General features: G+C 39.8%; 1 protein-coding gene across 3 annotated transcripts; it reads left to right on the plus strand.

Annotated features, from left to right (window-relative positions):
• The first annotated feature begins 5,291 nt into the window (after window positions 1-5,291).
• HEMK2 (HemK methyltransferase 2, ETF1 glutamine and histone H4 lysine) lies at window positions 5,292-26,161 on the plus strand. 3 transcript variants are annotated; one of them, XM_086412876.1, is made up of 7 exons: window positions 5,292-5,442; window positions 8,602-8,688; window positions 9,414-9,504; window positions 13,133-13,216; window positions 16,931-17,072; window positions 17,522-17,602; window positions 18,146-19,042. In XM_086412876.1, exons 1-6 carry the CDS (start codon window positions 5,309-5,311, stop codon window positions 17,572-17,574), a joined length of 591 nt encoding a protein of 196 aa, XP_086269002.1. In that variant the 5' UTR covers window positions 5,292-5,308; the 3' UTR covers window positions 17,575-17,602; window positions 18,146-19,042. The 3 variants fall into 3 exon arrangements, with proteins under 3 accessions (XP_086269002.1, XP_086269008.1, XP_086268992.1); XM_086412882.1 differs by lacking the exons at window positions 17,522-17,602; window positions 18,146-19,042 and adding an exon at window positions 25,885-26,161; XM_086412866.1 differs by lacking the exon at window positions 17,522-17,602.

A 26,161-nucleotide genomic window follows, 5' to 3' on the forward strand; every position in this document is an offset into this window, starting at 1 on the left:
GGAACTGGAGGAATCAACCTGCCTGACTTCAGGCTCTACTACAACGCCACAGTCATCAAGACAGTATGGTACTGGCACAAAGACAGAAATATAGATCAATGGAACAAAATAGGAAACCCAGAGATATATCCACGCACCTATGGACACTTTATCTTTGACAAAGGAGGCAAGAATATACAATGGATTAAAGACAATCTCTTTAACAAGTGGTGCTGGGAAAACTGGTCAACCACCTGTAAAAGAATGAAACTAGAACACTTTCTAACACCACACACAAAAATAAACTCAAAATGGATTAAAGGTCTAAAGGTAAGACCAGAAACTATAAAACTGCTAGAGGAGAACATAGGCAAAACACTCTCCGACATACATCACAGCAGGATCCTCTATGACTCACCTCCCAGAATACTGGAAATAAAATCAAAAATAAACAAATGGGACCTAATTAAAATTAAAAGCTTCTGCACATCAAAGGAAACTATAAGCAAGGTGAAAAGACAGCCTTCAGAATGGGAGAAAATAATAGCAAATGCAGCAACTGAAAAACAACTAATCTCAAAAATATACAAGCAACTCTTGCAGCTCAATTCCAGAAAAATAAACGACCCAATCAAAAAATGGGCCAAAGAACTAAATAGATATTTCTCCAAAGAAGACATACAGATGGCTAACAAACACATTAAAAGATGCTCAACATCATTCATTATCAGATCAGATCAGATCAGTCGCTCAGTCGTGTCCGACTCTTTGCAACCCCAATGAACTGCAGCACGCCAGGCCTCCCTGTCCATCACCAACTCCCGGAGTTCACTCAGACTCACGTCCATCGAGTCAGTGATGCCATCCAGCCATCTCATCCTCTGTCGTCCCCTTCTCCTCCTGCCCCCAATCCCTCCCAGCATCAGAGTCTTTTCCAATAAGTCAACTCTTCACATGAGCTGGCCAAAGTACTGGAGTTTCAGCTTTAGCATCATTCCTTCCAAAGAACTCCCAGGGCTGATCTCCTTGCAGTCCAAGGGACTCTCAAGAGTCTTCTCCATCACCACAGTTCAAAAGCATCAATTCTTTGGCTCTCAGCCTTCTTCACAGTCCAACTCTCACATCCATACATGACCACAGGAAAAACCATAGCCTTGACTAGACAGACCTTTGTTGGCAAAGTAATGTCTCTGCTTTTGAATATGCTATCTAGGTTGGTCATAACTTTCCTTCCAAGGAGTAAGCGTCTTTTAATTTCATGGCTGCAGTCACCATCTGCAGTGATTTTGGAGCCCAGAAAAATAAAGTCTGACACTGTTTCCACTGTTTCCCCATCTATTTCCCATGAAGTGGTGGGACTGGATGCCATGATCTTCGTTTTCTGAATGTTGAGCTTTAAGCCAACTTTTTCACTCTCCACTTTCACTTTCATCAAGAGGCTTTTGAGTTCCTCTTCACTTTCTGCCATAAGGGTGGTGTCATCTGCATATCTGAGGTTATTGATATTTCTCCCGGCTATCTCGATTCCAGTTTGTGTTTCTTCCAGTCCAGCGTTTCTCATGATGTACTCTGCATATAAGTTAAATAAGCTGGGTGACAATATACAGCCTTGAAGAACTCCTTTTCCTATTTGGAACCAGTCTGTTGTTCCATGTCCAGTTCTAACTGTTACTTCCTGACCTGCATACAAATTTCTCAAGAGGCAGATCAGGTGGTCTGGTATTCCCATCCCTTTCAGAATTTTCCACAGTTTATTGTGATCCACACTGTCAAAGGCTTTGGCATAGTCAATAAAGCAGAAATAGATGTTTTTCTGGAACTCTCGTGCTTTTTCCATGATCCAGTGGATGTTGGCAATTTGATCTCTGGTTCCTCTGCCTTTTCTAAAACCACCTTGAACATCAGGAAGTTCACGGTTCACATATTGCTGAAGCCTGGCTTGGAGAATTTTGAGAATTGCTTTACTAGCGTGTGAGATGAGTGCAACTGTGCGGTAGTTTGAGCATTCTTTGGCATTGCCTTTCTTTGGATTGGAATGAAAACTGACCTTTTTCAGTTCTGTGGCCACTGCTGAGTTTTCCAAATTTGCTGGCATATTGAGTGCAACACTTTCACAGCATCATCTTTCAGGATTTGGAATAGCTCAACTGGAATTCCATCACCTCCACTAGCTTTGTTCGTAGTGATGCTTTCTAAGGCCCACTTGACTTCACATTCCAGGATGTCTGGCTCTAGGTCAGTGATCACACCATCGTGATTATCTGGGTCGTGAAGATCTTTTTTGTACAGTTCTTCTGTGTATTCTTGCCATCTCTTCTTAATATCTTCTGCTTCTGTTAGGTCCATACCATTTCTGTCCTTTATCGAGCTCATTTTTGCATGAAATGTTCCTTTGGTATCTCTGATTTTCTTGAAGAGATCCCTAGTCTTTCCCATTCTGTTGTTTTCCTCTGTTTCTTTGCATTGATCGCTGAAGAAGGCTTTCTTATCTCTCCTTGCTATTCTTTGGAACTCTGCATTCAGATGTTTATGTTGTTCCTTTTCTCCTTTGCTTTTCACTTCTCTTCTTTTCACAGCTATTTGTAAGGCCTCCCCAGACAGCCATTTTGCTTTTTTGCATTTCTTTTCCATGGGGATGATCTTAATCCCTGTCTCCTGTACTATGTCACGGACCTCATTCCATAGTTCATCAGGCACTCTATCTATCAGATCTAGGCCCTTAAATCTATTTCTCACTTCCACTGTATAATCATAAGGGATTTGATTTAGGTCATACCTGAATGGTCTAGTGGTTTCCCTACTTTCTTCAATTTAAGTCTGAATTTGGCAATAAGGAGTTCATGGTCTGAGCCACAGTCAGCTCCTGGTCTTGTTTTTGCTGACTATATAGACCGTCTCCATCTTTGGCTGCAAAGAATATAATCAGTCTGATTTCAGTGTTGACCATCTGATGATGTCCATGTATAGAGTCTTCTCTTGTGTTGTTGGAAGAGGGTGTTTGTTATGACCAGTGCATTTTCTTGGCAAAACTCTATTAGTCTTTGCCCTGCTTCATTCCGTATTCCAAGGCCAAATATGCCTGTTACTCCAGGTGTTCTTTGACTTCCTACTTTTGCATTCCAGTCCCCTATAATGAAAAGGACATCTTCTTTGGGTGTTAGTTCTAAAAGGTCTTGTAGGTCTTCATAGAACCGTTCAACCTCAGCTTCTTCAATGTTACTGGTTGGGGCATAGACTTGGATTACTGCGATATTGAATGGTTTGCCTTGGAAACGAACAGAGATCATTCTGTCGTTTTTGAGATTGCATCCAAGTGCTGCATTTTGGACTCTTTTGTTGACCATGATGGCCACTCCATTTCTTCTGAGGGATTCCTGCCCACAGTAGTAGATATAATGGTCATCTGAGTTAAATTCACCCATTCCAGTCCATTTTAGTTGGCTGATTCCTAGAATGTTGACATTCACTCTTGCCATCTCTTGTTTGATCACTTCCAATTTGCCTTGATTCATGGACCTGACATTCTAGGTTCCTATGCAATATTGCTCTTTACAGCATCGGACCTTGCTTCTATCACCAGTCACATCCACAGCTGGGTATTGTTTTTGCTTTGGCTCCATCCCTTCATTCTTTCTGGAGTTATTATCAGAGAAATGCAAATCAAAACAACAAGGTACCATTTCACGCCAGTCAGAATGGCTGCGATCCAAAAGTCTACAATCAATAAATGCTGGAGAGGGTTTGGAGAAAAGGGAACCCTCTTACACTGTTGGTAGGAATGCAAACTAGTACAGCCACTATGGAGAACAGTGTGGAGATTCCTTTAAAAACTGGAAACAGAACTGCCTTATGATCCAGCAATCCCACTGCTGGGCATACACACCGAGGAAACCAGAATTGAAAGAGACATGTGTACCCCAATGTTCATCGCAGCACTGTTTATTATAATAGCCAGGACATGGAAGCAACCTAGATGTCCATCAGCAGATGAATGGATAAGAAAGCTGTGATACATATACACAATGGAGTATTACTCAGTCATTAAAAAGAATACATTTGAATCAGTTCTAATGAAGTGGATGAAACTGGAGCCTATTATACAGAGTGAAGTAAGCCAGAAGGAAAAACACCAATACAGTATACTAACGCATATATATGGAATTTAGAAAGACGGTAACAATAACCCTGTATGCGAGAGAGCAAAAGAGACACAGATGCATAGGACAGTCTTTTGGACTCTGTGGGAGAGGGAGAGGGTGGGATGATTTGGGAGAATGGCATTGAAACATGTATAATATCATATAAGAAAGTAATCACCAGCCCAGGTTCGATGCGTGATACAGGATGCTTGGGGCTGGTGCACTGGGATGACCCAGAGGGATGGTATGGGGAGGGAGGTGGGAAGGGGGGTTCAGGATGGGGAACACGTGTACACCGGGGCCAGATTCATGTTGATGTATGGCAAAACCAATACAATGCTGCTGCTGCTAAGTCGCTTGTCGTGTCTGACTCTGCGCGACCCCATAGACAGCAGCCCACCAGGCCCCACCGTCCCTGGGATTCTCCAGGCAAGAACACTGGAGTGGGTTGCCATTTCCTCCTCCAATGCATGAAAGTGAAAAGTGAAAGTGAAGTCGCTCAATCATGTCTGACTCTTAGCAATCCCATGGACTACAGCCTACCACGCTCCTCCGTCATGGGATTTTCCAGGCATGAGTACTGGAGTGGGTTGCCATTGCCTTCTCCGAAACCAATACAATATTGTAAAGTAATTAGCCTCCAATTAAAATAAATAAATTTAGATTAAAAAAAAATAATAGCAAAAAAAAAGAAAAATATGCATCCTCTTGCATGAGGTTTATAAAAAGAGAGCATTCATGATATAGCATTAAGAAGGCAATTTTTGTAATATTACTAAAAAACTAAATAAGGGGAAAAAATCTTAATCTAAAGCCTCAAGCCTGAACGTTCAACTGATGGAAAGAAAAAAAAATCATTAAATTTGGTAACCATTCTATTATGGATTTTTTCGAATCCTTGCAAACTAGAAATAGAAGAAAACTTCTAAATATAAAAAGAGAAAACATTCTCCTTAGTCAAAAACAACAAAGGCTGCCTCTACCCAGCGCTAGTCCATAAACTAAAATAAAATTTAATATTCGAAAGAAGGAAACAAACGTGAGTAGTTGCAGATTATACAGCTGTCCAATTAGCAATGGAAAGACACCCGCAGACCAGCCCTAGGCCCCACCCCGACGGCCAAGCCCGCGCCCTTGCACGTACGCATGCGCAACTTTGGCGCACGCGCGCCAGCCCGAGGAGGGAAAAGATGGCGGCGCCCAGCTTCCCAACGCCGCTGCATGGGCATGTGGGCCGCGGAGACTTCAGCGATGTGTACGAGCCCGCAGAGGACACTTTTCTGCTGCTGGACGCACTCGAAGCGGCGGCGGCCGAACTCACGGGGTGCGAGGAGGGCGAGGGTTCCCGCGGGAGAGGGTTCGGGAGTCCTGGAGAGGCGGCGGCGCAGGACCAAGGCAAGGACTGTCGCCGCCCTCCCCGCGAGGAGGCAGTGTCGGCCCGCTTGGGAACAGCTGACACCAGAACACTGTAACTGAAGGTTTTCCCGTGGATGCACACAATCCTTGCGGCAGGGAGCTGTCCGCTTTCTTCCCAAGGTGGTGTTTTGGTTTCAGGGGCTCCGTGCTTCCTCACCACTTCAGGATGTATCGTTTCCTATCAGCTGTTAATCTGAAGAGCCTAAAGAGTAGCGATATTATAACACGTTCAAAAAACAAAACGTCCTGAGAACGCTGCCTCTCAATATTACCGTTTTTAGTAAATATCAGTGCCCCATAGCATTATTGAATCTACGCAGTACATAAAAGCATCCTCCAGCAATGGAAGGGCACCAAAAAGAAATGAGGTTGTAAAATATTGGAGTAGGGCAGTGTGTTTAAACCCACTGGATAGCATACTCAGCTACCCAGCAAAAACCTGACCACGTGTGGTTACTGAGCACTTGAAATGTGACTAGCACTGAATTTTTAATTTATTGTAAAAAATTTAAAGTTACATGCAGCTAGCTGCCTACAGAATATACCCTAGCTTATAATAAGTTTTAAAATTGATCTGTTGAAGCGCTTGTATAGATTTTAATTCAATATTATAAAAAGCGAATACTTACAGTGTCATTTTTTAGATGAAAGCAATTTGGGTAGTTAGATTTAATTAATTTGGGCTTCCCGGGTAGCTCAGCTGGTAAAGAATCCGCCTGCAGTGCAAGATACCCCCTGCCTCAATTCCTGGGTTGGGAAGTTCCCCTGGAGAAGGGATTGGTTACCCACTGCAGTATTCTTGGGCTTCCCTGGTGGTTCAGATGGTAAAGAATCCCCCTGCAAAGCTTGCCTGGAGGATTGCCATGGGGCTACAGTCCATGGGGTCCCAAAAAGTCCACGCGACTAAGCACACAACACACACAGATTTAGTTAAAGATCAAAAGTTGAAATGGGGTTTTTCAGGGTGAAACAAACAGCTGTCAGGCTTAGAAGGTCCAAATTGTATTTGTTTCTCTCTCTTGGTCAGATTTTTCTGTGTATAAATTGCTCCAACTCTTAATAAACCAATTTTTCATTGTAAGTATTGAAACTTTTGGATCTACTGGAATACAGAATACAACGGTACTGTTTTATAACATATCTTTTATTATCAAGATATCCCAGAAAGATTTTAAAGCACAAATTGCCTTGCTGTAAAAGGAACTGTTTTTATTTTAAAGTCTTGGGTATTTCTGGTCATGGAATTCTAATTATTTATGAGGCCACGATAGTTATTTTCAAATAGAAGCCTCCTGTTAAGATTCAACAGACCTTCCTACAGCACAGTAAAAGCTTGTCAGATGTACAGAGTGGTTCCAGAAGTTAGAAACCCCTAGAGTCTGTTGTTTTTGAATAGTTCATTTGGGAAGTTAGGTGCTAGTGAAGTTGCTCAGTTGTGTCCAACTTTTTGCTACCCCGTGGAGTATAGCCCACCAGGCTCCTCTATCTGTGGGATTTTCCAGGCAAGAATACTGGAGTGGATTGCCATTTTCTTCTCTAGGGGATCTTCCCAACCCAGGGATCAAACCCTCATCTCCTTAGGTGCTAGAGTGCCCCTTAAATACCATCAAACCTGTTTCTGGAATGGGGATGATTTGCACTTTTACCGTATATACAAGATTATGTTGTTGTTGTTTAGTCACCAAGTCATGTCCAACTCTTTGCAATCCCCCTGGACTGTAGCCCGCCAGACTCCTCCGTCCATGGGATTTCCCAGGCAAGAATACTGGCGTGGATTGCCATTTTCTTCTCTAGGGGATCTTCCCAACCCAGGGATCAAACCCTTATCTCCTGCATTGGCAGGTGGATTCTTTACCACTGGGTCACCAGGGACGCCCATATACCAGATTATAGGGAAGGATAAGTATGGTAGAATCAAGAATTTGTGTATTTAATTGCATTCTTAAGAGTATTATTAATATTCTAAGGTCAGATTACTTGGCTGTTTTCCCAATTCAGTGTAGAGATGTATAAATACAGGATTTCTCTGCTGCTCTAAATCTATTATTAGTAGAAGTGGGGGTTGGTTCTTGTCTTCCCCTGGGATATGCTGATGAATTCATGAGTTACTTCAAAATGAGAGAAAACATCTTTTATTTTTTATTTTTTTAATATAAATTTATCTATTTTAATTGGAGGCTAATTGCTTTACAATATTGTATTGGTTTTGCCATACATCAACATGAATCTGCCACGGTTGTACACGTGTTCCCCATCCTGAACCCCCCTCCCACCTCTCTCCCCATACCATCCCTCTACGTCATCCCAGTGCACCAGCCCCAAGCATCCTGTATCATGCATCAAACCTGAGCTGGCAATTTGTTTCATATATGATATTATACAAAAAACATCTTTTATAAATAAATGTTGTAATAATACCTTTTCATTTTTAGGAAACACCAAACTAGGAGCTCCTTCTGGGAAAAGCTGATGTCTTCCATATTAATATTTCTAACTCTAAATTAACATTCCATTGTTTATGTAATGTTCTGTGAAAATCAAAAACTATTATTTTGCAGACTTCAATCACACACCCAAAATTTCAACAGTTTTGAACAGTAAATGAGCACTAAGTGATTGTTGGGAATTAGCTTATTTATCGGAGAAGGCAATGGCACCCCACTCCAGTACTCTTGCCTGGAAAATCCCATGGATGGAGGAGCTTGGTAGGCTGCACTCCATGGGGTCTCAAAGAGTCTGGTCAGGACTGAGCAACTTCACTTTCACTTTTCACTTTCATGCATTGGAGAAGGAAATGGCAACCCACTCCAGTGTTCTTTCCTGGAGAATCCCAGGGACGGGGGAGCCTGGTGGGCTGCCGTCTATGGGGTCGCACAGAGTCGGACACGACTGAAGCAGCTTAGCAGCAGCAGCAGCAGCAGCTTATTTATAAATTTCTTTTATATTTCCATGTATTTTCAGGTGAGGGATGATTCTGGGAAATAGACATTAGAGTAGCATGAGTTATATTCAATGATGTGTACTTTAATACCACTATGCTAATATTTATTTTATTTTGTTTTTTTAGAGTGGAAATATGCCTCGAGGTTGGCTCAGGGTCTGGAGTGGTATCTGCATTCCTAGCCTCTGTGATTGGTCCTCAGGCTTTGTATATGTAAGTATAAGTGTACACATTCATCCACACCTTGGTCTAAGAGATTCATGGTGACTATGACTGCTTGAATGAAACATTTTTGTTAGTGGATAATATGTATCTGATAGTGTCTATTTTAAGTGTGCTTAGGACTCTGATTACAAATTATGCCTCCTTAAAAGTGACAAATGCGTGTTCAAAATTGTCCCATTATACTACGTAATTATAGAAGCCACATAATAATTTTAAGTCATCTCTAAATTTGAATCATTTTTAGATAAATAATTTATCAGAAAAAATTGGAACATAATAAAATTTCTTTATAGAAGATTTGAGAATATATAAAATATAAACAAGAAAATAATATCACCCATAAATTTTACCACACGTGGCCCAATTGTTTTCCTCTATTTCTTTTTTCACTTCCTGTGTTTTTCATTTAATACTGTATCATGAGCATTTTCCTTTTATATTTCATTTTTGGTAGCTGCATAGTATTTCTCCATTGGATTCATAATTTAATAAATTCCTTCAGATATGTTTGCATGTAGCTATATTCTACTCTTGGTCTTTACATCAATATAACAATTTTTTTCATCAGTATGACAAATCTGAATTGCTTTTTTATTCACCATTATTAAAGTATTTCAATTTTTTTCTAAATCTACTTTATATAAAAGGAGTGGAACATTCTTTGCATTTTTATCCATAGACATAGGATATAGTTTTTTCTTTTCTGTTTATAGGTGCACCGATGTCAACCCTGAGGCAGCAGCGTGTACCCTGGAGACTGCACGCTGTAACAAAGTCCACATTCAACCAATAATTACAGATTTGGTAAGCTGTTACTCTCTGCTCAGTAGTGTAATAATTAATTTTCTTTTCAGTTAAGTTAAGGTCAAGATGATTTACATCAAAGAAACTTGAGTGATTAATTAAGTAACTTTTAACCCAGTACAGTACAGTGCAGTTCATTCAGTCGTGTCCGACTCTTTTAACCCACTAGACAAAGTAAATTCTTTTTTTTTTAATTTATTTATTTTAATTAGAGTCTAATTACTTTACAATATTGTATTGGTTTTGCCATTCTTCTTAACTGATCAGTTCAGTTCAGTTCTGTTGCTCAGTCATGTTTGACTCTGCGATCATGAACTGCAGCACGGCGGGCTTCCCTGTCCGTCACCAACTCCCGGAGTTTACTCAAACTCATGTCCATTGAGTCGGTGATGCCATCCAACCATCTCATTCTCTGTTGTCCCCTTCTCCTCCTGCCTTCAATCTTTCCCAGCATCAGTGTCTTTTCCAGTGAGTCAGCTCTTCGCATCAGGTGGCCAAAGTATTGGAGTTTCCGCTTCAACATCAGTCCTTCCAATGAATATTCAGGACTGATTCCCCTTAGGATGGACTGGTTGGATCTCCTTGCAGTCCAAGGGACTCTCAAGCATCTTCTCCAACAACACAGTTCAAAAGCATCAATTCTTCGGCACTCAGCTTTCTTTATAGTCCAACTCTCACATCCATACGTGACTACTGGAAAAACCATAGCCTTAACTAGACAGACTGGTCATAACTTTTCTTCCAAGGAGTAAGCGTCTTTTTATTTTATGGCTGCAGTCACCATCTGCAGTGATTTTGGGCTCTTAAGCTAATACAATCCACCTTTCCCACAATCCAAAGGAAACTTCTGTTGGCTTGTACAGATCAGGTATCTTTTGGTCAGAAGTGAAGAGAATCCATCAAACCGGCTTAAATAAAAAGAGTGGATGGCTTCAGGCACAGCTGGCTTCAGGAACTCAAATGATGTTACAGGCATCTTTTTCTTAGCTCTAAACTTCTTTCTAGTAGCTCTGTTCCTCTGCAGTCTTTGGCTGCGTGGTAGCAAGATGCTTGCATGTCCATATCTTATTTCTCAGCAACCCCACAGGGAAAGAAACACTTTCTATTTTCAGTTACTCTAGCAGAAACCCCAGACTGAGTACCATTTGTATCAACTTTGGTCATATGCCCATCTCTCAGTCTGTTACTGTGATCCAGGGGAATTGGATATGCACAGGATTGACTTGAGCCTGAGTGGTAGTCCCACTCCCGCAGCTGGGTTGAAATAAACCCTACCCATACCACTCCTATTGAGAAGGAGCGGAGGTAGAGTTTCTTCAATGAAAGTCAAGGACACATCATCAGAAGAAAGGCAGAACGGGTCCAAGGCAGGTAAAAAGAACAGATGACAACTCTAGAACCATTATTTTAAGTTACAATCATACATTTCTCAATTCCAGTTTTCAGAATATTTTCGATTATACGAGTAAGATTTGGATAATTTTGAACCTTTTTTTACTTATAAATGTTAATGACTTTTTATAAGCAAAAATCATGATAGTATGTACAAGGTGGGCCTAAGACATACAATATGCTTTCATGCTGTTTGGCCTATATTACTCTTATACTGATAAGGTTTTGAGGTTTTTCTTCTTTTTTAAACTCACAAATGATTTAAGGAATCAAGCCAAAGATCTAAGAAATTTTGTATCACTAGAAGTTGTTAGTGCTATTATTAAAAATTAGACTATCAAGAAAGGTACTCAGTTGATCTACATGAAATCAGTATGGTGATTTTGCTCTTGAAATTTTTTAATATGTCCATAATTAGTATTAAATATATGTTTTCTTGGTATAATAATAAAACTTTAGAGATAGAAGAAATTTGGAATATCTATTTTTGTTAACAGGTAAGGGATATTTTTGAAAGTCATTAAATTAATACAGTGATAAATCCAGAGTTTATGCCCAGATTTTCTGAATCAGAATCTAGAGGTCTCACAGCTTTTTAAAGGTGGAAGTCAGTTCTAAAGCTGTCAGAATCCATTTTGTCAATAGTGAAAGTTGACCATGATACTCAGTGCTGACTTGTGGCAAAGAAAATAGAAAGATGTAGGTATGAAGTGAAGTGAAAGTTGCTGTCATGTCCGACTCTTTGTGACCCCATGGACTATACAGTCCATGGAATTCTATAGGCCAGAATACTGGAGTGGGCCAGAATACTGGAGTGGGTAGCCATTCTCTTCTCCAGGGGATCTTCCCAACCCAGGGATCGAACCCAGGTCTCCCGCTTTGTAGGCGGATTCTTTACCAGCTGAGTCACAAGGGAAGCCCACTTTGCAAAACTTTACGTTTGCTTGTATTCAGAACACTAGACATAGATTATCAGAACTATCAAAAACTATTGTTTTGGATAATTGAGTTTGTTTACAAAGTTTGTATTTCGTTTTTAGTTTTAGAAGGAAGTCTTCTTCAAATGTGTCTTGTGTACTTCCTTACATTCTTAAACTGAACATAATTTTACCTTTTAGTGATTCAAGGTCATTAATATGAATATCAGTCATCATTCTGTACTGTATGTGATGATGACAAGGCTTATTAGAGTCTAAGTTTTTATTTTCTGCAGTGATTCTGACGTTTTATTTTCTCTCCTCTTTGTCTTTCACTTGCTTTATGTTGTTATATTTTACTGCTCCCCATAGATAGCACTTCCTCTCTCTTTTCATATGCTTTGTGCTAGAAATGCATGGATGTGTGCTAAGTCAGTTCAGTCATGTCCAACCCTGCGACCCTGTGGACTGTAGCCTGCCAGGCTCTGCTCTCCATGGGATTCTCCAGACAAGAATACTGGATTGGGTTGCCATGCCCTCCTCCAGGGGATCTTCCTGACCCAAGGCTTGAACCCATGTCTCCTACGTTGCAGGTGGATTCTTTTACTGCTGAGCCACCAGGGAAGCCCTTGTGCTAGAATATCAAGCAATTAATTTAGTTCAAATTGTATTTAAACTAAGAGTTTAACAGTTCTGAATAATTCTATAGAAAGTTATATCAGTTCAAAGATTTATAAGATGCCAAACAACTTATGTTTTTAGTGTCTCTTCCCACTATTCTTAGTTCTTTTTTTCTTTGATATATAATTGTTTCAGCCAGTCCATTTACAAGTTACTAAAGAAGTACAAAGAAAAGTACAGCCCTATCATCTGGTATTTTTGTCATTAATATATGTTTTCTGTCATCTTATAAAACATTTCCCTTAGTTGTAGAAAATAAGTATTTAAGTTAGCAGCTATAAATTTAAAGTTGTGTATAAATCTATGTAGAATATATGAGAGCTTGCCTTCTTATTTTATCTTCTAAAAGTGAGCCCAGAGCGTAGCTGTTGAAGCTATTGAAGAGCAGAGTGTTCATTCTGATAAATAGCTTATTTTCCTTGTTTATAGGTGGAAACATGTTTTTTTTTAATCTGAATCAAAATACAAAAATATTTATCTCCATTTCTGTCTTAAATATGGCCTCTAACACACTTTTGTCTAAAAACGTGGGAGAATATATTTAAAAATTGATTGATTGATCCATCTATTCAACCATCTACTTATTTATTTATTTCTGGGTCCAGCTTAAAATTCTGACTCTCTTGAACATTTTTTAGGTCAAAGGCTTGCTACCAAGATTGAAGGAAAGTGTTGATCTTCTTGTGTTTAATCCTCCTTATGTTGTGACTCCACCTGAAGAGGTAAGACGTACAGCAAAATTTAATTACTAATATTTTCAGCTGTTTTCTGTCTCAGATCAAATGTACTTCATCATATGACATCAGTCAGCTGCTAATAACAGACTGCTATGATTTTACTCGTGTGGAAGTGAAAGTCGCTCAGTTGTGTCTGACTCTTTGTGACTACATAGACTATACAGTCTGTGGAATTCTCTAGGCCAGAATACTGGAGTGGGTAGCCTTTCCCTTCTCCAGGGGATCTTCCCAACCCAGGGATCAAACCCAGGTCTCCCACACTGCAGGCAGATTCTTTACCAGCTGAGCCACAAGGGAAGCCTAAGAATACTGGAGTGGGTAGCCTGTCCCTTCTCCAGCAGATCTTCCCAACCCAGGAATTGAACCAGGATCTCCTGCATTGCATGCAGATTCTTTACCAACTGAGCTATCAGGGAAGCCTGATTTTACTCATAATTGTCAATTATTGAATACTATTGGTAGACATAGGAAAGGAGCCTGAAATTAATGGAAATTCAAACTGTGATCCATATCTAGTCTTTAAAATCCCATCCATATCAGGCCATGGTATTTAAATCGTATGTGTGTGTGTACCTTTGTCATGAATAACAAATCTGCAAAACAAAATATTTTAATCAGCCTTAAATTCACATAGGAATTATCTCTGAAAGGCTCAGGTTTCCTCCTTTCACAAGTATTTGGAAGTGGGGGAGGAGGAGAACCAATTCTCACTTCAGATAGGAAAAGGTATAACCTTGAAATACATAATTATAAAGTTTTCAGTCATGAAGAGGTAAACCATATTAGAAGTGTTAGAAAGAAAAAGAAAAAAAAAAAGAAGTGTTAGGCACTCAGTCATGTCTGACTCTTTGTGACCCCACGGACTGTAGCCTGCCAGGCTCCTCTGTCCATGGAATTTCCCAGGCAAGAATACTGGAGTGGGTTGCCATTTTCTTCTCCAGGGGATCTTCCTGATCCAGGGATCAAACCCCCGTCTCCTGTGCTTCCTGGATTCTTTACCCTCTGTGCCACCAAGGAAACCAACCATGTTAACCACTTCCCAATTTAAAGAAGTAATGGACAAAGCAGACAGAAGTGTAATAGTGGACTAAGGCTTGCTTTCCTTTGAATTATTATACCTATTTTAGTCTTTGATTATCAGCAAGGCTGATAAATATTGCATTCATCTCCACCAAGAAGGGAGAGGTCTGCATTGCTGCTGCCGCTCCTGCTGAGAAGTTGTTGCTCCCCTGACATATGAAATCATTTGAGAAGGAAAGTCATTGTTATAAGGTGAGCAGCAGTTGAGGGAAATGCAGCTAAATAAAATACATGCAGCTCAGGAAAGCACTATGGAAATAAATATCAAGAGTAACAAAAATGGTTTAGTCCAGTAATCTCAGTCTTTTGGATGTAATTTAGGAAAATCATTAACAACAGAATAAAAGTTGTAATTTACAAAAATATGTTTATTGCAGCTTTATATATGATGGCAAATAATATGAACCTAAGTATGTAACAGAAAGAAACAAGTAAATCATGGTTTATCAGGCCCACAAACTACTGGCAAGCCTAGTGAATGAAGAGGAGATTCTGGGAACATGCTAATACAATTGGGCTTCCTTTCTGCCACATTCCTACTGCTAAGCTATGCGTGTAATTGTACAGATAATTGAGTGTGGGCAATGTCTTGGGCTTTGTCACTGTTCCAACAGAGAAAGCTAGTGTCTTCCGTTAGCAGAGCAGTTAGCAGGGTTAAAAGGCAGCATAACAAAGATTTCCTGGAGCTTAAAAACATGTTTTACAATGTAAAACATTAGGAAACAAATTGAAAGACTGTAGTCTCTGTCATGACCTGAATCAGTGGTCTGGAAACCAAATAAAATATTTTGGCTTATGAAGATAAAAAGAATGAAATCATGAAGGTAAAAGTAAGGAAACTTAGAGGTTAGATCCAGGAGATGTAACATACAAATACCAGGAGTTTGCGCATATAAAAAGTTGTGTCTATACTTACTATTCCATCTAAAAACGTGAGGTTAGATATTGTGGTTTGAACCTGTGACCTGTCAAGGATTAGGAGCAGGCAGTCAGCAGGCCACCAAAGGTGACCCTCCTTCCGAAGATGACCCCTCTGTGGCCTGTGAGATTGTGGTTGGTGCCAGGCCATCCTCCTGAAGGGCCGTCTCCAGTGCAAGCAGACAGAGCTGGCCGAGCATCCCCAGAAGGCAAGTAGAGAGGGTTCAGCACCGAGGGCTCCTAGTCCATGCTAAACAGGGCCATCACCATGCACGCTTTCCACAGAGCACTGTACCCTGTGAAACATTCAGAGAGTGGGCTCCTCCGAAACAAGGGAGGAAGCCAAGGAGGAGGAAGACATGAGCCCCAGAAAAAGGGAGTGCTGGGAATGCTAGGAAAGGAAGTCTCCAGGAGGAAAGTCTTGATTAAAACAGAGGAACTGATAAAGGCCCTTCTGTGATTAACTTTGTGGGAAAGTATATGGAGAAGCTTATGACACATATGAGAATAATTTAAATACAAAAAAATTAAGCAAATGGACATGCTGAATGTCCAGCAACAGCTAAATAAGAGATGATACTTTTATACCATAAAATATTATGTAGCCATTAAAAAGGAAATTGAACTATACCTGATCACACAAAGAGATTTCTATAAGGTATTGTTGAGTGAGAAAAGTAAGACACAAGTAAGAATGTAGATACAATCTTATCTTTGTAGAACATGGACAAAAAAGAAAACGTGTGTGTGTGTGTGTGTGTGTGTGTGTATAGAAGATGGGAGGGGAGCAGATGAACAAAAGAGTAAAAGGGGAAAAGTACAGTTTTTTTGTTTTTTTTTTTAAGGTTTATGAACATACTTGTTTTAATTATACATGAACATGGTTATAAGTATAAAGAAACTACTTTTATGCCTTGACAAATGAATAAAAGTAGAGTGTACAGCTGTACATAGATAATTTAAACTGAAATATGAACAAAAACCATTAAAGGGATTAGAAAGAAAATAATTATATTAGAGTTTAAGTAGTTTTTGAGTGATTTCTTCAATATATTCCTTAGTTTTAGAAACAATATACAGTGGTAAGGCTCTAAAGATTTTTAATGCTATATAAACTCTCAAGGTTTTGTTTCTATAATAAGATTGTTATAGGAAAAAGTGCTTCCTTGTACCTTTATGTAATAAATGGGTTCCTAAGAAAGGGCTGTGATACTCTGAGTATCTAAGAGAGCCGGCTGCTGTGGGATGTTGTCAAGCTTTGTTGCTGTGAAGTAGATCTCTCATAATACCAGTTCTCCCGTCCAGTTTCTTTCTGATTGTTCTGTTTTAAATAGAGGAATTTAAACATGTTGATGGTAACAGCTATTACTAAGCCACATTATTAAGTGCAGGGCATTGTTCTCAAACTTTAAATATACTTCCTCATTTGTTCCTAATAGATAAAAAGATTTTTTTTTTTCCTAACTGTACAGATAAAAGTGTTACTTTCCTAATGTTACAGATGAGAAAGGAAACTAGTTCATCAAGATTAGAGACTTATATATAAGGTTACACATGCTAGGAAATAGTGGGTCACAGATTCAACTTTACCGCCACCTCCTCATCAGCCGTAAAATACAAAATACATACCTGTTTGGTCATCGTAGCTTGTCAAAAAGATTGTGTTTTTGTGTGTGTAACTTAGAACAGTCTTTCTAACAGGTCGGGAGTCGCGGGATACAGGCAGCTTGGGCTGGTGGCAGAAACGGTCGTGAAGTCATAGACAGATTCTTACCACTGGCTCCAGATCTTCTTTCACCAAGAGGATTGTTCTATTTAGTCACCATTAAAGAAAACAATCCAGGTAATACAGACCATTTTATCTTTTAACCATTTCCTTAGCTGAAATCAAGGTTAATTGTGTCAAAGACTGTAATTAAGTAACCCAGAATGTTAATGAATGTAGTTGCTGACAACTGCTAATACAGACATAGCATTCATGTTGAAAGAGGAGAGAAATTTTTAAGAGGTAGATTTTTCTGATTTTAAAGAGTATTGTGTTTTTGAGGGGTTTTCCCCTAATTTATAAACCAGTACCCAAATACAGAGTCTGTAATTTCTTCTAACACCTGACCTTCAATACTGTGAATTTTCTAGTCTTTATGTCATTGGCAGTTCTGCTGTATATTCTTTAGTTCATCTGAAGTTTTATCATGAAAGCTATCTCCTGATACTGATTTTTATATCCTGGCTTTCAGATTAGTTGGTAACTAAATTGACTGTAATCTTTCTTCTCTTTTCTGTACATCTCAGGTTTGGTTTTTATGTGGTATGTTATATTCTCAGTCCCTCAGATCACATCATAATTACTAGTGTTGTAGGTTTGAGGGGGAGGTGAGTTGTGTGTGTGTGTTTTTTTTTGTTTGTTTGTTTTTGGTAACTCCAGTTTCCCGGTTTTGTCTTTGTAGTGTTAAATATTAACAAAGGGAAGGTTTTACTTTTTCAGTACTCCTGAAAAAAATAAGCTACTTCGTTTACTGCCACTTTTCGACTTCACCGTATGATTTGCCCATACCCTTGTTGGCGTTTTTCATCCAGAAGGAGGAACGTAGGGCAGAGATTAGAGCCAGGCAACTCAAAAATGAATCATTTATTGTAATAGCAAGTATAACTCCTGTTTCTGTTGAGTCCAGAGCAGGCTACCACCGCACAGTAGTCATTCAGTCTTGACTAGAAGTTCTCAGCAACACCCTGAAAATACAGAGTGCGCTCATCTATCTGAAGTCCAAGTTCACTTTAATAGAAATTGCATGGTGTTCACTGTTCTCTCAGATGAGTGGAGCTTGTAAATAATCTGTTACTAAATAAACTGTGTAGTGATTGTACACACTTCACCAAATGATTTAATTGGATTTTATCTTTTAATTTTCATTTTAGAAGAAATTTTGAAAATAATGAAGACAAAAGGTTTACAAGGGACAACTGTCCTTTCCAGGCAAGCAGGCCAAGAAATGCTTTCAGTCCTCAAGTTCACCAAGTCCTGATCCACAGTGTGTGCTACTTAAAGCTGAATGCTTTTGGCATATTTTGAAACTGAAAGTTTTTTCTCTGTTAACAAGTAAAATTGTCTGAAATTTGTTATCTAGAAAAAGGCAGGCAGGTAGGGCATTTCCTTTTACCCAGCAGTCACCTACAGGAATATTTGCACAAATGCAAGTAAATATATATATATTGAATTTCACATATTTATATGTATTATATGTGGAGAATATATAATGAAAAAGTTACACTTAATTATACATGAAGAGGATGTTCATTTCAGCATTACTTGTAACGGCAGAACAATGAAGTTAACTGTCCATCAGCAAAGGGATTGGTAAGATAAAGTACAGTATATTCATGTTACTAAACATCTCCAGCCATTAAACATGAGTCACGTTTGTATATACTGAACCAGAAGGGGTTCGTTATGTACTACTGATCAGTGAAAAAAAGCAAGTTGTAAAATAATGTTAGCCTATATGTATATTTTTTAAAAACTAACCAAGAAGGTTTGTGTGTATGTGTATATAAGAAATTCTCAAAAGGTACATGCTGCTGCTGTTGCTAAGTCGCTTCAGTCATGTCCGATTCTGTGCGACCTCATAGACGGCAGCCCACCAGGCTCCCCCATCCCTGGGACTCTCCAGGCAAGAACACTGGAGTGGGTTGCCGTTTCCTTCTCCAATGCGTGACAGGTGGGAATAGAGGAACCTTCATCCTTTTGTGTTGGCATTTGTACAGTGATAATCTATTCTATAATGGAAGTTTTTTATATAAAAATTTTCAAGTTTACACGCGTATTGTCTCCATTCTCTTCTATTATTTAGAGTGGCTTCTGCTTCCATTCTTCTCTCTAGTCACATTTCTCCCACTTTTTATCCTCTATCATATATTTCTATTTTCTTCTCATATATTGCAAACTGATCTAATTTTTTTCTTAGATTAGGGAGAGTTGTATGTAAATAAACTCAACACTCAGACCATTCACATATTTAAGAGCCTAGGGACTTCCTTAGTGGACCAGTGGTTCAGAATCTGCCTTCCAGCGCAGGGGACACAGGTTCGATCTCTGGTCAGGGAGTTGAGGTCCCACATGTCATGGGGCAACCAAGCCTGCGCACTGCAGCAAAAGAAGCCTGCAGGCCACAACTCGAGAAGCCCGTGCGCCGCTAGAAGCTGCCAGTGTGCCTGCCGCAGCAGGAGAAGCCCACGAACTGCGCCAGAGACCCAGTGCCGCCAACATGTAAATAATTAATAGATAAAAAGGTTTTTTTCTTTTAAAGAGTCCTCATGTATCTTTCAAGAAATGTCAAATTACCTTAACTAAGTTTAGGAACCTCTTCTGTAGTTGCCCCCCAAACCCCCATTTAAAATATGCAGTTGACCCTTGAACAACATGTGTTTGAGCTGTACAGGTCCACTTGCTTGTGCACAGATTTGTTTCAGTAAAGACACTGCAGCACTTCACAATCTGTGGTTGGTTGAATCCGTGGAGGCCATGGAGGGTCTGGCTATAAAGTTACATGTGAATTATTGGTGTGCAGAAGGGATCAGTGCCCTAACCCCTGTGTTGTTCAAGGGTCAACTGTATTTATGAAAGTCAATTAGAAGGACTGTAGGACCAGAGTGAGAGGAATCTAGAATTTATTTTTAGTTTGGTTACGTTCAGAATCACCCGAGGACGTTTCAGTTTAGTTCAGTTGCTCAGTCGTGTCGAACTCTTTGCAACCCCATGAACCGCAGCACGCCAGGCTTCCCTGTCCATCACCAACTCCCGGAGTTTACCCAAACTCATGTCCATTGAGTTGGTGATGCCATCCAACTATCTCATCCTGTCGTCCTCTTCTCCTCCTGCCCTCAATCTTTGCCAGCATCAGGGTCTTTTCAAATGAGTCAGCTGTTTGCATCAGGTGGCCAAAGTACTGGAGTTTCAGCTTCAACATCAGTCCTTCCAATGAGCACCCAGGACTGATCTGCTTTAGGATGGACTGGTTGGATCTCCTTGCAGTCCAAGGGACTCTCAAGAGTCTTCTCTAACACCACAGTTCAAAAGCATCAAGTCTTCGGCACTCAGCTTTCTTTATAGTCCAACTCTCAACATCCATACATGGCTACTGGAAAAACCATAGCCTTGACTAGATGGACCTTTGTTGGCAAAGTAACATCTCTGCTTTTTAATATGCTGTCTAGGTTGGTCATAACTTTCTTTCCAAAGAGTAAGCGTCTTTTAATTTCATGGCTGCGATCACCATCTTCAGTGATCTTTAGCCCAGAAAAATAAAGTCAGCCACTGTTTCCACTGTTTCCCCATCTATTTGCCATGAAGTGATGGGACCGGATGCCATGATCTTAGTTTTCTGAATGTTGAGCTTTAAGCCAGCTTTTTCACTTTCAACAAGAGGCTCTTTAGTTCTTCTTCACTTTCTGCCATAAGGGTGGTGTCATCTGCATATCTGAGGTTATTGGTAAAGACAGTACTTAATACGTCTGTGTGGTAAGCTGAATAATAGCCCCCAAAGATATCCATGTTCTAATCCCTGCTGCTGCTGCTGCGTCACTTTAGTCGTGTCCGACTCTGTGTGACCCCAGAGACGGCAGCCCACCAGGCTCCTCTGTCCCTGGGGTTCTCCAGGCAAGAACAGTGGAGTGGGTTGCCATTTCCTTCTCCAATGCATGAAAGTGAAAAGTGAAAGTGAAGTCACTCAGTTGTGTCCGACTCTTAGCGACCCCATGGACTGCAGCCCACCAGGCTCCTCCGCCCATGGGATTTTCCAGGCAAGAGTACTGGAGTGGGGTGCCGCTGCCTTCTCCGTCTAATCCCTAGAACTCTGTAAATATTACTTTATATGGCAAAAGGGACTTGGCAGAAGCTACTAAGAATTTTGAGATGGGAAGATGATCCTGGATTTTCCAGGTTGCCTCTCAGTGTAATCACAAGTGTATTATGAGACAGAGGCAGAGGGAGATTTTACTACAAAAGAGGTGGTATTATGATGACACTGCTGTCTTTGAAGATGGAACAAGGGACTGTCAGCCAAGGAGTGCAAGCGACGAGCCCTGGAATCTAGAAAAGGAAAGCAAATGATTCTCTCCTAGAGCCTTTGAAGGGCTTGAAGCCCTGCTGTCAGCTTGATTTTGGTCCAGAAAACCGCATTTCAGACTTGTGGCCACCACAGCTGCAACAGAATAAATTCCTGCTGTTCTAAGCCACTAAGGTTGTGGTAATTTGTTCCAGCAGCCATGGGAGACTAAAACATTATGGGCAAAGTTCAAGGGTAACTACCCAAATAGTAGAAACAGGAGAGGAAAACAGCAAATTATAAAGCAAAAGCCTCAATTAATGCTCTAAGACATCACCTTTTGGTCTTTCTGAGCTCTTAGTGAAGGTTTACCTTTAGTAATACTTTTAACTTCATCTGTAGGCCCTGAATTTGATTTTTGCTTAAGACAGCAAAATGAAAACAATTGAGGCTGAGTCTCACTGTCATTCTCACAGATCTTTAAACTCCAAGTACATTGGCTTAACTCATCGGCATAGGCAATAGAATTGGCAGGAAGGACCTCACGATTTAAGGGAAGAGTGGGAAAGCAGTGTGAAGTGTGGGTCACCAGGGAGACTTGCTTCATCCTGTAGCCCCTGGCGGTGGGTCCTACAGAAACACTTTTGCACATGGGCCCTACAGCGTTTGGGGTGTGGACTATCGCTGAAGACCCATTGGCTCCAGTAAGCCAGCACTAATGGAGGTTCTGCAGGGAATATTGCAGGACTCAGCACTGCCCAGAAGTGTAGAAGGATTGGAACGTTTACCCTACTTGAAACCTAACAGGTTAACCTGACACAGTTTCACTGCTGGCAGATGAAGGCAGGCTTCCTGGATCAGAGACAACGAACTTCATTACTCACCACAGCAATTAATATGAACGTCAGCATATTTTCATCAGCTTCCTCGTGCCCCTGAGCCCCATGGGAGCACCATGGAGGGGCCCAGATGCGTACCTACATACACAGTGGGTTGCATTATAGGAGAGAAAGCCTGGACTTGGGAAAGCTCAATTCTTCTCTGCGGGCATCAAGCATGCCTTCCTTTTGCTGTGGAGACACACTGTTTATCAGACTGGAGGATAAGAGTACCTGTTCTTTAGTTGGAAAATGTCTTCTCTCTGCTTTGAGAGACACTATCCCTCTTTGTATAGTGACCACAGGACGGTCACTATACAAGTATTCTTGAAGAGGTAATCCAGAGCAGAGGAAAGTTAGTGCCTTGATTTCAAGACATGAAGAAAGCCAAGAGACCCTTGAAGAATTATCTTCCAACACAAATCTTCAATCAAGTAGGGGAGACAAGGGACTAGGAACAGTGACTGCGTGTCCACAGGGCCTTCTGCGGAGACACTGCAGTGACTGTAACAGCTCATGTGATAAGAGTCTCAGAGCCTGGGTCATCTGAGAGGTGGTTTCCCTGCATGACTGCCTCAGTAGGGTGATGGTAGAGATTCTGGTGAAAGGTTTGGTCCTCCAGGCCCAATCCTATTCAAGTTGCCACAACTTGGGCTATGCTAACCAACTGATTTCAAATAGGTGACAACTAGGGAAATGTAACCATTTATCATTGCCAGAATTCGGAATACATGAGTGAGATACCCAAAGTTTGGTGGCACCACCAGAGGCTTCCGCTACAGCTTTGGAGTGCTATTCATGTTGTGTTGATCTAGTTCAAGGGCTGGCAAAGCATAGCCCACAGGCCGCATCTGGCCCACTACATGTTTTGGTGAATAAAGTTTTATTGGACCACAGCTCTTCATTCATTTGATTCTGTGATACACCGGCAGAGTTGAATAGCTGCCTATAAAACATAAAATATTTACTACCTGGCCCTTGGGCTTCCCTGGTGGCTCAGATGGTAAGGAATCCACCTGCAATGTGGGAGACCTGGGTTCAATCCCTGGATCAGGAAGATCCTCTGGAGGATCTTACTGTCTTGGATCACTCACTCTGGGGGAATCCAGATGCTATGTTTGCTGGAAAACTCAACCCCCTGAAGACATCCAAGTGGTGAGGGGCCACAGTCTCCTGCCCACAGCCATGTGAGTGAATCATTTGGAAGAATATTCTCCAACTTCAATCAAGTCGTCAGATGATGACAACAGCCACAACCAACATCTCAACCTCAACTTCATGACAGACCCAAGATAGAACCACCCAGTTAGACCAGCCTCAAATTCCTGACCCATAAAGAAAATGTACCAGAAAATAAATGTTTTTTAAAATGGAAGGCTTGGGATGATTTGCCACATAGTAATAATTAATAAAACCATCAAATAGCTTTCTACTCAAGAGCTTCTTAATTTGTAACATGCACTTTGTTGTCAGATGTTGGTTGTATCTTCAATGGAATGAATATTCAAGAGGTTCATTCACTGTCATGAATTGAATTTTAAAGATTTTTAATCAATTTTGGCACTGATTTAACTGATTTGTTTTGATGTGTCTAATGACACGGGTATAAGAACTGACATTTAACTACAAAGTTCTGCCAATGGGCTTCCCACGTGGCCCTAGTGGTAAGAACCTGCCTGCCAAAATGAAAGACGCAGGTTCGATCCCTGGGTTGGGAAGATCCCCTGGAGAAGGAAATGGCAACCCACTCCAGTGTTCTTGTCTGGAAAATCCCATGGACAGAGGAACCTGGCGGGCTATAGTCCATAGGGTCACAAAAAGTTGGACACAACTGAAGCAACTTAACACATATTCTGCTAATGAAACACATCAATTATGATAGTTTTGCTTTTCATGTGTGCAGTTAAAATTGGAATAGAAAATAATGAAATTGAGAAAAATCACTTGATTTAAAATGAAGTCATGCTTCACAGAGTGATACGTAAATGCACTTTTTGCAGTAGCTTATAATAAAGCCTTTATTTTTGAGCAATCACCATGAAATAATTAAATTCAAATTCACTTCTGCTTCAGAGCTTTCTTAAATTAGAACACTTTTTTCTAACACAATACTGTACTCCACCCAAATCTCCACTGTGCAGATTTTAAAGTACGTCCACAAATTCTTTGAAACTCCTCCCTTCAAAACATGGAGCCTACTTTTCAACCTCTTGGGTGTAATTTGGACTTAGTGATTCACTTCTGAGGATCAGAGTATGCAAAGAGAAAAACAGTAACCACAACAAAGTAGAAATAATAACCACAATGAAGAAATTTATTTTATTTTCACTATAAAATAAAAAGGCCAAAATGCTTCCTGTATTTTTTAAACAAAATCAAATTATCAGTCATATTTAAAACTATGAAATGAAAAAGTACCACATATCAGTACTTGTGGAAAATGGTTCAACTAATAGAGAGAACTACACCTCTCAAATACATCTACTAGAAAACAAAAAAATATAGGAAGTCAATGAAAAATGTACATTACAAAAAAATAAACCATTACAAGTATAAAGAAATAATAGAAAAAAAGTAATGAAACAAAGTAAATCTGAATGGTTAAGCAAAATAAAACCTGCAAAGATTAATTAGACAAATCTTTAGTTAGGTTGATTGAGAAAAAGGAGAAATAAATATTAGGGATGAAAAGATCATACTTACAAATAGTGTACAGATACTAAAATTCTTAAGAAAATATCACAACTTTACACCAAGCCATTTGAAAACCGATGAATAATTTCTTAAGAAAATAAAACTAACTTGTGAAAAAAAAAATCTTAAAGAGTCTATGACCATTAAAGAAAGTGAGTTAGTATAGTCTGTCCATTCTATTTTACATAATAAAAGCAGGCTTCCCAGATGGCTCAGATGGTAAGGAAGCTCCCCGAAATGCAGGATACCTGCATTTGATCCCTGGGTCGAGAAGATTCCCTGGAGAAGGGAATGGCTACTCACTCCAGTAATCTTGCCTGGAGAATCCCCACGGGCAGAGGAGCCTGGTGGGCTATATAGTCCACAGGGTCACAAAGAGTCGGACACGACTGAACTGACAAATACACATGTGATTCTACAAATGAGTTTTACCAAACATTCAAGAATACTAACATTTTTTTATATGAATTAGTATATCATTGATATGCTAGTATATCAGTGATACCAAAACCAAACAGAAACAATATAAGAAAATTTTAGGTTAATCTCACTTGTGACTATACAGTACAAGAAAGATTATCATAGGGTGGTTTGTGAACAAAGATTCAAACTTCGAAAAAATATCTTTAAAATCCACAAATCTATTATTAATAACAGTATTGATCATGACCAAGTAGGATTAATACCAAGCATGCCAGGATAGTTCAACATTAGAAAATCTATTTAGGAAATCACCACAAGGATAATGGGAAGGAAAAAAGAAAACCTTGCCATTTAATTAGATGTAGAAAAAGCATTTGTTTAAACTCACCATCCATTCAGGCCTTAAGAAAACAAGATGTGAGATTCTATAGAACTTTTCCCAGAACTACTGTCAAGCAGATTATGATAAAACTTGAGTTACGTAGCCATGTAAGGGTTTTAAATTAAGAGAAATGCTATCCAAAAAAAAAAAAAATCTAACTACTTAATTGTAATCTTGTGACAACTGAAAACTCATTTCTAGTAACACATGTCAAAATGTATATTCTTTTGTTGACAGAAAATGTAACCTCTACATACCTGTGCGGGCCTAGTTTTTAAAAAATATACTTCAGTCAACAGATGGCAGGCAACTGAAAGCAGAAGCAGACGTGAGAATCCAGCTGTCTTCCATCAAGTCAGACATTAAAGAAATCTACAAAATTATCAACTATGTTGCTTTCCCCCTAAACATTTTGGAAAATATAAATGTTTGTCATAAAAAATAAGCCAGTTCTGTATGAACAGGTGATGGATTTCTTACTGTCATTTAAAATAAATTAATGTTTTAAGGAAAA

Source organism: Bos grunniens, chromosome 1 (assembly GCF_055505025.1).
Source record: "Bos grunniens cultivar Pamir isolate PY7600 chromosome 1, Bosgru_T2T1.0, whole genome shotgun sequence".
Classification (NCBI taxonomy): domain Eukaryota; kingdom Metazoa; phylum Chordata; class Mammalia; order Artiodactyla; family Bovidae; genus Bos; species Bos grunniens.